Genomic DNA, 16,970 nt, shown 5'->3' with positions numbered 1-16,970 from the left:
CGACTCTTTCTTCATGAGAAGATTCCCCAGATCGATACTGTGCCCGCTGTCAGAGCCAGTGGCATCACTCCCAGGGTGGATTTGGCCGGGAGCTGCGCAGGGCTGGGTGCGTGCTGGTCTTCCGTTCCCCCACATCATCCCACCCTGCTGCCTGCCAGAGGGGCATCAGTTTTAAGTGCATGGAGGGACCAAATTCATGTACCAGACCCCATTGGTGATGGGGGGGGGTGTTTCTTCACCCTTATGCAAAGGCAGCTCCTGTGTTCAGTCTTGGAGTTGCTGAACAGCAAGGCCTTGCAGAGGTGCTGCTTCTTCCCTGCCTGTGAAGACACAATGTGCATGGTGAAGGTGGGCTGCTTGGGCTTTGCATGCCCTGCTTCCTGCTCAGAAGGTTTCCTTGCAGCAGCATTACCACCGCCTCCTCCCCAGGCATTTGGATATTTCACCTCCAGAGGGGCTTGGGCTTTTAAAGCACAGAACATTCAAATCAGCTTCAGGTCTGAAGCCAAGCTGAGCTCCCACCACCAGCAGCTTTCGTTTTCCCTTTTAAAGTCATCAGGCTGGTTTACCCTAGTGCCCGTGTCTGAACAACCACTAGGAATAAGGGCTTGGGAAAGCTTTATTTGCTGACACCATTTGTTTCAGCAAAAATAGAGATGCAGATCCATCCCCAGAGAAGTGTCTGCACTGGCCTGGGTGAACAAACCAGACTACCCCTACTCCAGGTATGTTTGCTAGCTGAGGTCTAGCAGCACAGTTTTAATATGGCCCAGGCCGCAGTGGCGGCTCCTAATAGGTCTGTGGTTAGGACTTAGGCAGGCCTAAGTTGCTTTATTTTTCCCAGAGGTTTTTTTTTCCCTAAGCCTGCTTATTCCCTGTTTATTGCCAGCCTGGCAAAGCTGCATGGAAGGAGCCTGCATTCAGTTGGGCTCCAAGGCTCACAGCCTGTCTTGTCTTGGGGCAAGATGGAGGGGACACTCCAATCCAGATGTGTCACTCTGTCCTTGTTTATAGTGGAGGACTATATATGTTGGGTGTATATATGAGATATATATATACTGGGTAAGGTGTTGCCCGTATATTGGCTACACTTACATCATATTGGAAAGTGATTCCTCCATATGACTGCTTCTTGTTCTTAAGGATTCCTTGGAAGGTGATTCTTTCACTGCTGTCCATAGGCGTACAAAAGGTGGCCAGCCCTGCACCACTCAGATCAGGCTCTGATAAAAGGGTTTCCTTTTGCTTCCTGTTGTTATTTGTCTTCCCCGTGGTATTTAAACTGTAATAACCTGTGTAGCTTTATGGTAGGAACTTGTGTGAACATAAACGTCTTCTGCTCTACTTATGGGAGAATCAGACTGTATCTTGGTTTGCTTCTTTCTCACTAAAGCAAGCACTGAACTTCTGCCTGGCTTCAGATTTCTCTTCCCCTATTTTATGAGAATCAGGCTTTCTCTTTTAAGATACTCTTTGGCACCAAGTAGAACTTTGCGCTTTGTAGATTGCCTGTTAGGGTCCCTTGGCAGTATGACAAGACAAGAAGATGTTTATAGCTGATGATAATTACTCTTCCTGCAGTAGAAATGCTTAGAAGCCCCACTAAATTTTCATGTCTTAATTGCAGAGGGTTTATTTGAAGGGGGGGAGGAGGAGGAAAATCCCACAAGTCGCTTCTCTCTCCTTTTCCACCTTGTTCCTTGATACAGGAAAAGAAGCTTGTGAAGTATGTGAATGGTTCTGCACTTGGTCCCTGGTATAAAATCTTGTCTTTTCCTTTATTCATTTGCTGAATAAAAAGTTTCAAACTTCAACCAAAGCAAAACTTTTTTTTTCCATTTTGGCCAAAAAGGAGCTATTGGCACACTGGGAAGTTTGATTAGGGGAAAGGAAAACCTGACCAAAGAAAACCAAAAGGCCTGCCTGGTTTAGTGTGAGTAATGGAGGGAAAGAGGTATAAAAATCTATAGGATTCTTCCCACCCTTTTGGCTGCTAGGAAATCATACGAGCATATATAGGAAAGAGGAAAAGGTTTGCATGATGCCTTTAAGAAGTCTTCCACCTGCTTTTTCTACCCCAGCAAAACCACAGCAAACACTGGTCCCGCTTCCACAGTGTTGTTATTACCCGATGCAAATGGGTTGAGTTCTGTGGCAGGGACTGGCTGCAGGAAGCACATGCAAATCAGTTAGTTCTTTAGAACAAAATGTCATCTTTTGGGGTTTTATTCCCCAAATAGCCAGGAAAGAGTTAAAATCCCCATGGGAAGGGCACAAGAGGTGAGGGGGGTGTCCATCTGAATTTGAATAGGTAGTCTTCCTTCTCTCCCTGGTGTGTACTTTGACTCTTAAAGGGGATGAGCACGCTAGTGTGACGTTGACTATTCCCACCTTTTCTTTCAGCTGTCCCCGAAGGAGAAAGTGGCCCCGGGTGTGGTGGAGGCCATCACTTCAAGGGTAAATGACAGATCTATTGGCACTGATAAGGATGGGGGGGGAAGTATGCAGGAGCTGGATCGCAAAGCACTCTTCTTGCTCCTGGGCTGGGGACAGTGCTTTGGAGCAAGGCAGCTTCTTGGTGCTTTGCAAGGGCTGTGAGCACAGGTATGTGGGAGAAAGCAGGGTAAATATTGTGCACATAGGGATCGAATGTATTGAGGGAAACAAGCTGAGTTTGCAAAGGAGGAGAAGAGAAGAGAGACTTCACTACCCTCCCTAGAGCATCTTTCTGAGACCGGTCCTCCATGCATGTGCTTCATACAGCACCAAGCCCAGGCCTGGCTGAGGCATCTTGAGGGACAAGGAATAAATGTAAGAGAAGGGAATGCTGAAAGCGATTTGCTGCATCCACAGGTGTGAGGGCAGCATTAAATTGGGAGCCACACCAGCTGGCTTGGGAAGTCTATATAAAGCTCAGAGGAGAGGTCTGTGGGGCTGAGAGGGTTCTCAGTGCTTTCATGGCTCCTCATCCCTTGTTCAGGAGAAGAAGGTGGAAGAAGAGAAGGAGGAATGTAAGAAGTGAGAGCAGAGCAGCAAATTGGGGAGGGGGGGAGAGGGATGCGAAGAGCAACAGGAGGGAAAGTGCATCCTCGGAGCTGATGAATATTCTAGTGACTGTATGTTGAGGAATCAGAAATTTGAAAGTCTGATGGTTTATTATAATTACACATTCATTTGTGCTGTTTAGTGGAAGCCACATGTGCCTGTTGCCTGGGACTGTGACCTGTTATTAAAATCAGTTGTGCCTCCTTTTCCAGAGATCAAGATGAGCGGTGATGCAGCAGATTCCACAGATACTCGGCATGAACCTGACCAGGTGGAGCCAGGTAAGGAGGGTCTGGGATGTGGGGAGCAAGCAAGGAGGGAGGGGAAAGCAAATAAACGAGGGGGCATGGGTGCTGGAAGTTTCTGGCTGTGCTTTGCTTGACTCCTGTTGCTGGTACATTGAGCTCTTCCAACCAGCCTGGGAGTTGATCAAGAATGTGCTCTGGGCTAGGATTGCGTTTGTATCTTGATCAGCATGCAAGATCCTTCTGTAGCAGCACTGAATCAGTTTGTGCCTCAGTAATGTCCTCTGTGATTTTAGCATGGAAATATGCTTATGTCTTGGCAAAGGAATAATGCTATTGAAATAGTCTTGGTCCACTCCGTTTAGTACAGACACCTCTTCATTTTACACAGGGCTCATATCAGGAATGCTCTGTAGACAAAACTCCCTGGGGACTAAGCCTTTTTTGGCCACATGTATGTAGAAAAATGGGAGGGATTTGGGGAATATTCAAATCCAACCAGGTAATTCCAGCAAAAATTTATTGCTCTTCACCTTGAAGCATGATTGGGTTTCTCATCTCCATTGCTCCCACCTGATGGCTGCTCAGACTCTCACTGCTCCCAGGCTGGAAGCCCCAGTTTTCCTTGCATATGTAAAGCTGGGGAACAGGGTGATCCTTTGAAGATGATAGTGCTGGTGTTAGCACTGATTTCTGCCAGGTTACCAACCAACTTCTGCATTGCCACAAGGTGTGATACACACCAGGAAAATCAGTTCTGTCTTTTCTGGCATCACTTCTGAGTGCCTCTACCTGTAATCTGTGAAGTTGTAGGGATATAATTTCACAGAGGCTTATGGTCAGATTCCTTTTTAGGCAAATAAACATCAGTAAGAAGTATTTTTAGCACCCACTTGGTGTAAGAAATTAAGATTATTACAAACCCTGTGGTTTATTACAGACTTGGAAATAAACACCTTCAACACCAAAGCTGGTAGAGACAATGTAGAAGGATCATTGTTCTTTGGGTAATGAAGAGCCCTAAACTCTTCATGTGTGTGTGAGAATGTGTAACAGCAGATTAAAACTCTGCATGGAAGGATTTTACTGTTTCTCTTCTGTCATTTGAGATGACTTATAAATAAAGAGACCTTGATAAAGGCAGGGAACTTCAGGCATGTTTCAATAAGGCTAAAACTGCCCCTTTATTTAGACCTTACACTGAGGACTAGAAACCCTCTGTGCTCTTAGCTATTAAGCTGTTATTTGCCATAATCTAAGGTAGAGATGGGACGTGGTTCTGTTCACGGCCATGAGCTCTGATTGACTCTGGTCAGGTCAGCTTTTGTTCAGGGCTTTCAATGGCCCCAAACCGTCTTTTGAAGGAGGCCGTTTCCGAGCCACTTAGCAACAAATATATCCCCAACATCCCAAGCTCTTTAAAACAACTCCTGAAGTTGGGAAGCACGCTCCTGATGTATTTCGTGCGTCTTGGCATGCAGAATTAATGGATAGCAAAGCCGAGTCAAGATTAGGGAAAGCTTCATTGAGAAACGGTATTTGGGGGGTTGGCGTTGGCATCAATGCAGTGGGAGACTGTGGCTGCTGCTGTTGCTGTCAATAGTGTTAAATAGGTGAGAAGCTGGCACCCTGCTTGATTGGATAACGTGGTTTTCAGCTTAAGCTTCCCAGACAGCCGTTAGTGTTAGCTGTAGCACCTCTTTCGAGTGGTAATCGAGAAAAGAAAGCAGAGAAGTGAAGTCAATTTGTTTTTAAAATAACAAAAACGTTTGCAGCAGCATTCGCTCTGCTCCAGGAGCCTTCAAATCAAGCAGGGAAATCAGAGCAAGTCCATCGCCTTCATTTGCACAAGAGCCACACTTCCCTGCGGACTGATACAAGGAACCTGCTTAAATGACTTTGCCCCCGCCACAATGCAGTCGCTGTGAGTGGTTGATCTCTTTGGGATCTCCGGAGATCACCACAAGAGATTATGAGGAACTCTATAGGCAGTTACGAGCTGCTTGTAGGGGTCTTTAGCAGCCAGTACAAGCCCTCCTGTTCCACGACAACTCGGAGAACGGGATGCCCGGGGCAGGACCGCAAGCTCTTGCTCTGCTGTATGTGTGCTATAACCTAGCACATCAGCCCCAGTGGCAATCACGACCAGTCAAGCCCACGGAGGGTCGGCCTCGCTGCTTTACCTAAAGCCTCTGCGCATCTTCATCAGGCTTTGGTTTTTTTCTCTCCTCTTCCCGACCATTCTGTTTATAAACAACAGAGCCCTTTGTACTGAACTTCCCTGGAAGTTTTTATTTGCCATTACACACGTCGTTAGAGGAGTATTTACTGCAACACCTCCTAGTTCAAGTGCTTTGTTTACTAGCTTCATGTGGGAAAATCTCTTTTCCAATGACTCAGTAATTGAAGACCCGTTTCCTGATGCACTGGACCAATCCACACAGCTTCCCCGGGACTCTTTGTTACCCCCAAAGGAGAGGGCAGTTACCAACCTAACAATAACAGAGCTTATAAAGAATGGAAATCCTTCGAGGTGCATATTTACTAGGGCCTTTCATCACTAAAAGATGCAGACTGGCTCCAAGAAGAATTAAAAAAGTACTGAAGGGAGCTGGGTGCCAAAATGCTTTTGTAAACCAAGCCCTTGATCTAAACCTGATGCCTGAAGATCTGATGGGAAGTGTCAGTAGTCAAAAGCATAATCTCATCCTTTCATATCTCAGCCAGTTCTAGGCTTGGGGAGGGGGGGAAAGGGTAATTTGGGGCATTGTTTTACTTTGAAAGTGTTTAAAATAATAGCGGGGGGGTTCTTTTTTAGAGAAAATTGGCAAAATGGTTCATCTTTCATAGGGGGTCAGGAGAGTTAAGCTTTTTGTTCTTTCCATCCACACCAATTTCACAGGAAAGGCTTCAAAGTTGTTCTGTTTAATACGATGCTCTCCAAACCCCCACCTTTGCTTGATTTCACCCACCCGTCCATGGCTACTGGTTATAGTGAAATTTTGCCATTTCACAGAAAACTGAGTAAAAAAAATATGTATATAAACCTAAGGACTATCACATACCCTAAACAGTCCTGTATATCTCAACACTTCTTTGGCATTAACTGCCTTTTTTATCAGGGCACATGTGCGAGAGGAAAAGAGGAATAGGCATGAGCCCCTCCTGTGAGGGATGTAGGTTCAACCGCCTTCCCCCATGGCACGGGAGCTGTGTAGGTCAGCCCCGATGGGAGCACTGGGTCATCCCTGCTGTTTGAAGGTCCTTTTCACCCTGTCCTGTGTGATGCCAACGCAGTTTAATGCCCGGCTGTGGCTGGGCTCGAAGGCAGTTCCGCTGACTCCATGGGGGGTAATGACAAGCGTTGAGTTTTATGCTTGGCTCGAAGCTCTTTTCATCTTTTTAAACTGATGAAAGCCCTGCCAGCAAGTTCTGGGTTGATATTTTTTTTTTATGGGAACTGTGGGGGCTTGGCACTGCAGAGTGTCGCCCCTGGTCTTCCAGCCGAGAGGCAGAGATCTCCCCCTTCTTGTGGTTTATCTAAGCGCTCTCTATCTGATGCAACAAAATGCTGAGGTGGGACTTGCCTCTGTCTGTCTGTTTGTTTGTGTCAGACACTTGTTCCCCGTTTATCTGCTTGATCAAAACAGGTTACACCAAGCAAAGCTACTTCCCTTTGATTTCATCTGTTGAGGCTATGGGGGGGAAGCCAAAAGGGCGATAGGGAAGCTCTTCAAACACAACCATCGGTAACTGAATAGCTGCAGGCGCTCTGAACATCTTCTCTCCCCACCCTGTAACACGGGGAACTGGCCAGCCTGCCAGGAGCCCAGGGCGGGGTGCAATGGGCACCCCAGCACTTGGGGTGTGTATGTGTGGGTGCAATATAGGGCAGCCCCACAGCACTATTTCTGCCTTGGGAGCAGTCGCTATCACTCCTCGGGTTGGTGGTGCTTGGCTGACCCCATGGCGTTGCCTAGCTCTGGGATCTTGAAGAGCAGCAGCTGGGTAGAGGAGTGGGGTTTTCTGGGGAAGGCACATGGGCTCTGGTGGCCATGGTAGCAGGGTTATATAGCCCTCACACCTCTGGTAGCCTATCTGAGTGCATTGGGAAGCAATAAAGCAGATGCCTTCTCTCTGACAGTAAGAAAGACCCTTTAGATCTCAAGAAAATGAAAAGAGTAAGGAGCTATGCATCCGCTCCTATGGTACTGCAAAGTGTCCCTTTTGGACACTATGGTCATTCTTCTCACCCTGCATCCTCAACTCGTGCCTATGCAGGGATGTCAGCATCACATACTTTATTCCTCTGGTGCCGCCAGACACCTAAGGTCCCTTGGCAGTGGAGGAGGGAACCCAAGGGTAGCTCTTAAACTGGACACCAGAGCTTCCTTCCAAACAAAACCTCATCCTAGTGCTCTGGTTTCTTTGTCCGTGCTTTTTGCATTAAATCCATACCAGGGCAAATGGAAAATCAGAGACCAAGTCTCACTCTGTTTCTCTGCCACAAACTTAATGAAGTCTGTGTCTGTTTCTCGGCTCCGAAGTGAGTGTCCTGATCTCTTCTCCCACCTTTTTGCCTGGGTGTAAGCTCTGTGATGCAGGTGCTGCTCTCCCTAGGGATGGGTGTACAGCTCTGGGCAGAGCAGAGCCCTGTTGTGCACTGGGAAGGCTGTTTATTGCATCCCAATTGCAGGTGTTGGGGTAGGGTGTCTCTAAATGCAATGGCTCATGCTGGGACAGGGTATGGTGGCTCTGATGTCAGAGTCAACTTCCAACTCGGGCAAAAGGAAACGTGCACAAGCGAGGGATGTCAGACTGAGCAATGCAATGGCTTGTGTGATTTTGAGCTGGTGGGTGCTCAGCCTGTGCTGCTTGGTGCAGATGGACACTTCTTATTGCAGGCAAGCTTAAAGGCTGCACAGCTTGAGCTTTTCTACTGCCTTTTGTTACCTCTTCCTATGGGGCTGGGAGCACATCGCCAGCCCTAAGCCTTTTGAGGAAACTTGGCCTTCCCTGGCCCCACACTGAGCCCAGTCCTTGGCTACGCCTTTGCTCTACAAGGCGAGCTCTCCCTGGTGAAACTTCCCTCAAAGCCTCCAGGATTTCTCTTGTCTCTTCCCCCTGCAGCCATGCACAGCCCCAGGACAAGCCCCGGATAAATGAAAGCAGCAGCAGTTGGGCTGGAAACAGCTGGTTGCTATGGCAATTGGGCCTGCTTAGGATTTGCATAAGGCTGATGATTTTCATAGCACAGCCACATTTAAGGCGAGCAGGAGAAATTTCCATATTCCCAGCTCCGAGTCAGTTGGGGCGTGGGGGAGGCCAGGAGGGGGGTATTTGAAATTCAAATGAAGGTGATTAGGGTTTGAGGTTGGGTTATTTTATATTTTATATATATATATTTTATTTTTTTTCCCCTTAAACATCCCATTATGGAAGAGGATAAAAAAGGATGGGGAGGGGAAAGGGGAACAAAAGGCTGGTTTGACTTGAATTAGAGGGGCAAAGGAAGAGCTGGTCTGATCTGCCTCTTGCCTCTGGTCTAAGAGAAGAGACTTGCCCTCTCCCAGCACCTGCAGGTGAAATGTTTTCCGTGGGAACAACTGCTGCCCTCGGGTTTCCTTCTGCAAACTGCCCCTGTCTCCCACAGTTGCTGTCCTCCTTTCTCCCCCCCTGCTCCACACGAAGGGTACGTTGCGCTTGGAGCTGCAATGGGACGAGAAGATAGGGTTTCTTTGAGGCACTGCTGACAAAGGAAAGGTGTTTTTGTAACCCAGGGGTTTCCACCCAAATGAAACACTTGTCTTCAGTGAAAGCTTCCCCTGGAGTCTGTAGCTGACTGAGTCAGCAGAGATTCACTTTTCTCACTAACCAGCCTCAACTTTCCCATGGTGATGCTCTTGATGCCCCGGTTTGGTCTGGTTTTGTCTTTAGAGAAAATGGTTAAGATGAAAGCTGCAGCTCCATCCGCCTGCCTCAAACTCCCCATCCTGTTCACACTTCCCTCTGCTCCCTTTAAAAAGCACATAAGGTAAGCCCTGGGAGCAGCATCCCAGCAGGATCCAGGGAACTGACTGGTGTCTGCTCCGCTGCAGTTTCTGCTTCCACTGGATGCAGCTGGAGGGAACTGGGGGCAGCCACTAATATGGAGAGAAGGTGATTAAAGTGAGCTCCTTTCCCTGCTAGTTCTGGAGGAGAAGGTGGTCTGACTGCTGGGGAGAGTAGCATGAGGGCTATGCCTTGGTATTTGCTTGAGTTTCCAAAGCGAATTGAAATTCTAAGTGTATTTGCTGCTGAATATCTTTTTTCCCTTAATAGAATACATTCTTCTCAGTGCAGGTGAGCATTTTGCTCGATCTCCAGTGTGTGGGTCAAGTATTTTTTATAGTGGCAATAACTGTCGCCACCCTTTACCCACTCATGGGTAATCTTTTATCTTCCCATGTTGTTTGAGGCGAGAGATCTGATTCTTGTCTCAGTTTAACAGCTGAATTTCTCAGCTCCTAGAAAACGTACATTGAAAGGCACTCTGCATCTGGCCTGCTTTGCCAATCCCTGATGGCGTTGTGCTTTATCAGCTGGAGTGCTAAAATCTTCAGGATAGGTGAGATTCATCTTAATTTTAGATATTCAATACTTTGAGGCTGACCTGCTTACCCCAGGCTCCTTGTGCAGTCAATGATGAAAATAGGTATCTGCAGAAGGTGATTCATCTCCCTGCCATCTATCTCGGGGGCAAGACGAATTGCCCTCTGGAAGCGCCTGCTTCCTCTCTATGGCTGTAAAGGGAGCCTAGAGCAATTGGCTCAGAATTAGACACCTAAAAGTTAGACATCTAAGCCCAGGCAGCTGAATCCCCTGCCTGGTGTCTGCCTGGCACTGTTCCTCCATCGCCGTTCAGCTGTTCCGAATTTCCCTCCCAAATGCATGCGGCAGAAAACTGATTCCCTGTGGGAATTCCCCAACACCTGTTCAAGATTGAAATCACCTTTTAATTCCCTGTCCTTCTGTGCAGCTGAGATCAAACCGTGGGGTGAATTAAGTGGTGGGAAGGGGTATAAGGTTAGCCTTCTGGTTTCAGCCCTGTTTTTGTCATCGGGTGAAAAGCCACGGGCGGTTGTCACTCCCTCTAGGTGACATCTGCATGTTGCTGCATGTGTTTGCCTGGCAAAGATGAAGGCACGTTGCAATCTTGATTTTCCTTTTCTCCCGTTCCGGTGCTTTTATCCTCAAGGGCTGGACTGGCTCAGCGGCTTCCAGTGGGAATGGTGTCGGTTCTGATAGAGCGCTTGCTTGTCTTTGGTTTTCAGAGCAAGCACCGCATTCCAGGCGGGGGGAATGGCAGCGGGTGGGGGGGAGCTGTCCGGAACTGTTCTGCTGCTCCCATCCCCAGAGAAACCTCCCCAGGCAAACTCGCACCAGATCTGATGCCAGTGCTATGCAAAACAGCTGCCAGGTGAACCAAGGAGAGCAGCAGAGTCCTTGCCTACCGTGCTGAGCTTATCGCTGCCTGTCCAGAACACATGTAAAGAGGGCAATGAAGGTTTGTTTGATGGGGAAGCTCCTGGGAACCACAGTGCAAGGGGCTCGGAGTGATCCTTCTCCATTAAAAGCCAGGGCTTCCCCTGTTTGATGGGATTTAAGGAAGCGAGGACTGCATCTAGCAGATATTTTGGATCCATTGTGCTTGGCTGGTGTAGCAAGAGGCAAGTTGCTGGCTGCTGTGAAGCTCCATTAACATTAGTGGAGCTCTGGCGGTTTACAGCAGCAGAGAATCTGCTGCCACTTACACACTTTCCTTTCTTTTTATCTCCTGGAGCTAGAAAAGATTAAATCTTAAGTGCGGATCCTCATTGTTTGAACAGCCTGCTCCTTTAAGGAGAGAAATGACTGCTTCAGTGGGAGTCCTGAGGTGGATGGAAACTGAGAAAACGAGTCTAATTTGATAGTATTTGTAAGGAATTTACTGATTTAAGAGAAAGAGGAGAACTGCTGTCCCTACTGTACCCAAACCTTGGCTTGCAGCTGGAATCGCTTCCATTTTGCTCAAACTCAAGCTTTTTTTCACTGAAACAGACAAAGGCAAGATTTGTTTGCAAATAAATCTGTGCACAAACACTTCTGCTGAAACATGGAAGGGATTTGTGTATCCAGCTTCCATTTACATAACCACTGGGAACAGAAATAACCTCGCCCCGTTTTAAATATCTCACTATTGGACATCTAAGGCTGAACTAGTTGCCCCTGGGTCCCTTTGTAGTCAATGAAGAGAAATAGTCATCTCCAGAGGGCCATTCATCTCAGCTTAAGATAGGCGTCTAAGATAGGTCAAATGAATGGCCTCTGGAGGTGCCTATTTCTCCTTGCTGTCTACCAAGACAGCCTGGGGCAGTTATCTCAGACTGAGACGCCCAAGCTACGACTGAGTTAATGTCATTCTCCATGCATGTTTGCAATATGCTTCACTGTCACAGAATACCTGGCTGAGATGCTCCCAAACACCCCTGGTGATCGGCAGTGGGATGTGCAAGAGAGCAGAGGGTAGCACTTGCAGGAAGCTGTGTCTGGCCTTGTAGGAGAACAAGGGAAAAAGAGAGGCAGAAGCCTGTCAGCTGCACATACTGGTGATGGGAGGAAGGGGATGGGAAAGCTGGAAGAGGAGGAAACAATATGCAGGAGAACTTGGGCCTGGTATTAGCAGTGCAGAGCAATGCATCTCTGTTCCAGCTGTGTGTCTCAAGTTCCAGGTTTTGGGGGTGTACGGTAGTGACTCAGAGCCATCAGCATTGGCACCTAGGGATTAACCTCAAGGTCTTTGGATCTTGCCTCATCAACACATTGCATTTGAACACGAGCAAAACTCTTGTATCCGAGAAACCAGAAGATAACCTTTTCCTTCCTGTTCTGTTTTAGCAGCTGGGAACTTTATTTCCTCCTTTTCTTCTTGCCTTTCTTCCCTTTAGCTACGGCCTCTAGATTGCATCAACCCGCCGAGGGTTTCAAAGGTAGAAACTGCAGGCCTTGAAGTTCCTCACACCGTCCTGCTCAGGTGTGTGGATACTGATTGCGATCATCTATTAACACTATCAGCATTCCCATCGTTATGTGTGCAGTTGTTGGCTCTTGGGGCATAGAGCTGGAACGCAATGAATGAACGAATTCCCCGGGCAGGAGCAGCTGGAGAGGGGCGGTCAGGGAGCAGATGCTTACAGTGAGCAGCATGGGAGCACGGGGCAAGTTGGAGGTTGTAGTAGAGTAGGGAATTACATGGAAGGAGATAAAGACCTGAGACTGGGAAGAGAAAAAGCTTTGAGAAGCAGGTCTGGAGGAAGCCAGGAAGTGAGGGCAGGCTCTAGCACAGCAGAAATGCAGACAGGCTGGGGGAGAAGGTGCAGAGCTGGATCTAGGTTGAGTTGCAGATGATGAGAAGATAGAGGAGATTTCGGAGCTGGGGGCCAACAGCTTGTTCTGCCGTGAAATAGTGCTGTGGTATTGCTTGGAAGAGAAGAGCTACAGCTCAGCCTCACAAAGGCAGTTCAGTTTCCACAGTCAACGCTGCTAACACGTTGAAGATTACATCTCCAGAGCTATTTCTAGATAGCAGAGAACAGGGTGCCATGAAATCGTTATGGTTTGACTCGAAAACATTTTGCCATCTAATAATTGTACCAAGCACGCTCCCCCTGAGGGTCAAAAAGAGCCATGCTGACTTGCCTGGGGGTATTGTATATGGTGCAAGCAGGAAAACTGTGTGCTAGTATAGGATAGGGGCTTGTTCCATTGAAGAAAGCAAGTCAGTGGGAGCGCTGGATTTGCACTCCTGCCTGCACAACCTCTGTTAACCACTTTCCAGCTTTATGCAAGAAAGAAATGAACTCCCGAAAAGCATGATGTGTTGAAGCTTGATCAGATCACAGGGCATGGGCTATGCTTTATGGGGAACGTTATACCCAAAAAGCAGAAGGAAGAGTCCCTGGGGGCTTGTGCCTGTGGGATGTGAGCAGTTTCAGGCTGTTTACCACCAGCTCAATTGGATTAGAAGAGAATGACTTAGGGAATGGATTGCAAAGGGAAGGGGTTTCTTGGGGTTGCCTTTGCACCCAAAGAGGCTTCGTGGAATCCCTTAAAGCATTCATATCTATGGCGCATACAACTTTTCCTCTGTGATATTCTTGATGAATTTGGCAGGTGTGATGGGGGGGGGGGGGAATGTTTATCATCAAAGGGGAATGAGTGAGGGCCTGTGCGGTACCTTCAGGCTGAAACCTGTCTGATTTTTTCCCCCTGTGCCTGCCAATCTCTCTTGGAATCAAGGAGACGCCTCTTGAGCACAACCCCACGGCACCCTCTGTTCCTTTAGATATCCCGTAATTACTTGGTGCCACACGGGTTCCCGAAGATCCCTGGTTCACAGCCTCGGCCACCTGTTTGCTAGCTTCTCCCACAGTCAGTTCTCCTTTAAGTACAGTGCCATGGTCATGGACTTCCATGGATATTTGTAATGTCCTCCAGCTCACCCCTGCTGGAATCTCCCTTGCAGTCAGCGAGCTTTCCCCCACCCTCACTGCTTGGCCAGGTATCTCGAGGGCAGAAGCTCTTCTCTTTAACTTCAACAGAGGCTGATACCTCCAAACGTTGCAAAAGCCGCCTTTGTATTTCCATTGCTGCCTTTGCATTGACTCCACCTTCCCCCTCCTCCTCTCCTTGCTCTCACAACTGAGCTGGGCCAGCCGTGTGTCTTTGGTTATGTGTGTTCTAAGTTGTGGAAAGTTTAAATCAGTGCTGTCATTAATCCTGAGATATTTGTTTGTTTCATTGTAGGGAATGAACAGAATGGGCTGGACTTTAACAGGCAGGTAAGACGCTCCCTGGGTTACCAGGTATTCTCCTGCTTTCTTGCCTTATTGCTTTTTAATTGCTCATCTTGCTGAGTCTCAGGCAGCTCCTGCTAAGAGATAAAACTGTTAGGTCAGAAGCTACCATTAAAGAGACCACATAAATTCTTTGCAATTCCCCTTGTGGGATAGCATGACAGATTAAACTCCTGGTTTCCAGGCCTTCCTATTTCACAGAGTTCAGTTAATTATAGAGTTTCTTTAAATCACCATTTGCTTCAGGCTTCTTCTGGCTTTTTAATTTTTCCCATTGTCATTTAGAAACAAAAGGGACCTCGGTTACACTGGCAAACGTGCAAATCCCGCCCCAAAACCCCATGCATTTCCACTGTTTGTGACACTGGCGCTGAAAGCACTGTGGTATGCGAGCCGAAGAGCACAGGGCTGACTCACAGGAGTATCAGCAAGGACTGAAGAGGAGGTGGTTTGAGGTCTTGGAGTGCACAGGTCAAGACCAGGCCTGCCTACAATGACAGATTCCTCTATGTAAGACAGTGGGGAAAGGGACAGCAGACAAAAGGAAGTCTTTCTTGCAGGGCAAGCAAGCCCTAATTGCAAGCAAACATGTCAGGGACCGTTGTCTTTGCTGTGGTTGTTGTTATCCTCCTGTTTCATACAGCTGAAAGCAACCCCTGTCTCCTTGAATGCAAAGGCTCGCAGCAGATGGGCAGCTGAAGCTTCTCACTGTGACTTCTCTGTCCTTCCAGCTTGCTTTGGTGGCTCTGGTCTGACAGATGTCAGCAAGCTGCTGTTTGTTTGTTTGGTTTGGCTGCTCTTGGCTTTGGGTGGGTCGTAACTTCCTATCAAAGGTGTCTTAACACGTTCAGCCATCTTCCAGGGTTTTGGAATACCGAGCTGAAAACAAAAAGACTTGTGTCTCCAGCTCTGGGGATTGCAGAGCCCAAAGCACAGGCTTTCTGCACGCCAAGAGAGGAATCCAACCTGCTCATAAGTAGTGATAAAAGAAAATTCCCCCAAGATAGAAATAAGCCATGAAAGTAGAAGATCGCTGCATGCTGCAAACTTTTCCTATGGCAGCACCACAAAGACGTTAGAACTGGAAGCTGGGCTGAGGTTAATCAAGGAAACGTTATTGACTGTGGTGAAGCAGTGCTGATTTACCACTGATGATCTGACCCGTTATCTTTAGGGTCCTAGTCCTCTGCATGTCACTGAGTGAGCAGATGCTGGTGAAGTCGTGGGGGCAGACAGCTTCACTTCACAGTCAGTAGGGTTTGGGCCAGACTCAGCTTCATAGAAATGTCCTCCTCCCAAAAAGAGATTGGGGTTTTGCGACACCCTTTTGTAGCATTCGCTTCTCCCCTTCCACCACAAGGGTGCTACAAGCTCCCTGTCCTTTGTGCCTGTTTGTGTCACTGAGCAGCAAACTTGACTGGGGACCTATTGAGGTTTAAAAAGCAGAAGCCTGTGAGAAAGCTTATTCTAATGTTGTGTTCTTGTGTTGTTTGGGGTTTTTGTTTAATCTGGTTTGATTCCCCACATGAAGCATTCTTCCAAGCAATGCCAGGGCTCAGGTTGTAACCGTCCATGTGAGTGGACAACAGGCATGAACGAACAGCTCTTTGTCTCCCACTTGGCCCTCACAAGGCCATGGGTGGCTTGAGCCATTGTGATTACAGCTATCTGAAATGAGCAGGAGCCCAAATGCACATGGGTTATACACTCACATTTCAGGTTAACCTCAGCTATGGGTGAATTCATCTTCAATTCCCCAAGCCAATTTCAAATGCCGAGAAAGAGGAAGAGGGGAGACGTGGAAATCTCAGAGTGTTTTCATGTGAAATCAGGTGCTGAGCTCTTTGATTAGGGGGTGGAGGTTGGTGGGGTTTTAATTTTGGTTTGGGGTTTGAGGTCGGTTTTGGGTGGCTTTTCTTCTTTTTGTTACCTTGCAATTCAAGTTCTCAAAGTGAAGCCGAGAAGTATGGTTTGAAACCCAACTCCAACCCGAATGCAGGAGCTGCAGAGCTCTCTTTGACTTTATTTGGAGCGCTGGGCGCTAATCACTTTGAAGATCATAAATCTCACATCGTTTAAGCCTCTCCCCCAGTCTTTGTAGATGGCCTACATTTCAGGTCTATTTCCCTCCCATGTTACGCTCCAGGCGGGAAGAGAAGGGTGGAGTGACCTGGTTAGACCCCTTACTTGCCTACCAATTCCCTGCTGTGGCTGCTCTCACCCTGAAAACGGGGAGGAGGGAAACTCTTGTGGAGTTTGAGGTTTTCAGGCAGTTTGTGGGTCAGCCCTGTGCTTTATGAGAAAGCTGCCTTCTGATCCCTCAACCTATTTGGCAAACGTTTCTTTCCCCCCCACCTTCAAACTCTCCTCCCACCTGGATGCAACAGTAATTTGTATGTGAATGAGAGGGGAAAGGGTGTGTATGAAAAAAGCAGCATCTTCTGCCTTGCCTATCTGGTTTGGCTTTTCATTTAGCGAGTCTAATGCTGTTTGTTTCCTGTTTATATCAAGGGAAATGCAAAGAGATAGTAATAAACTTTCACCTTCAGTGCTGGCAACCTGGAGAGGGCCATCTGCTTCTTGATGGTTTGGCATCGTGTCCAGAGCATGTCAGGAACAGAACTGAGGAACTCGCAGATTTACTCAGAGTCTTGCCATGAAAGGACATTGTGTGGGACCAGGGGAAGGTCGCACTGAAAGTGTTGAAACAAGAACTTTTCCCTGCTCTAATGTGGTGATGCTGCTGCGGTCTTGTATGGTTTATTTCCCCATTGGTATATGCAGTGTTCAGCCTTTAAGGAAAGAG

General features: G+C 47.7%; 1 protein-coding gene across 2 annotated transcripts in view; it reads left to right on the top strand.

Annotated features, from left to right (window-relative positions):
- Positions 1–16,970, top strand: part of POU2F3 (POU class 2 homeobox 3) — a 40,638-nt gene that overhangs the window by 1,716 nt on the left and 21,952 nt on the right. For both annotated transcript variants that reach the window (XM_061368536.1, XM_061368537.1), the window contains exons 2-4: positions 2,404–2,457; positions 3,258–3,326; positions 14,115–14,149. In XM_061368536.1, the coding sequence (XP_061224520.1) occupies positions 2,404–2,457; positions 3,258–3,326; positions 14,115–14,149 (158 nt within the window). The remainder of the gene's footprint in view (positions 1–2,403; positions 2,458–3,257; positions 3,327–14,114; positions 14,150–16,970) is intronic.

Source organism: Neopsephotus bourkii, unplaced genomic scaffold, assembly GCF_033783945.1.
Source record: "Neopsephotus bourkii isolate Nb327-2 ecotype Australia unplaced genomic scaffold, CSIRO-AGI_Nbou_v1 NB_1433, whole genome shotgun sequence".
Lineage (NCBI taxonomy): Eukaryota > Metazoa > Chordata > Aves > Psittaciformes > Psittacidae > Neopsephotus > Neopsephotus bourkii.
The sequence above is the reverse complement of the archived record's forward strand: the minus strand, read 5'-3'. Positions and strand labels throughout refer to the sequence as shown.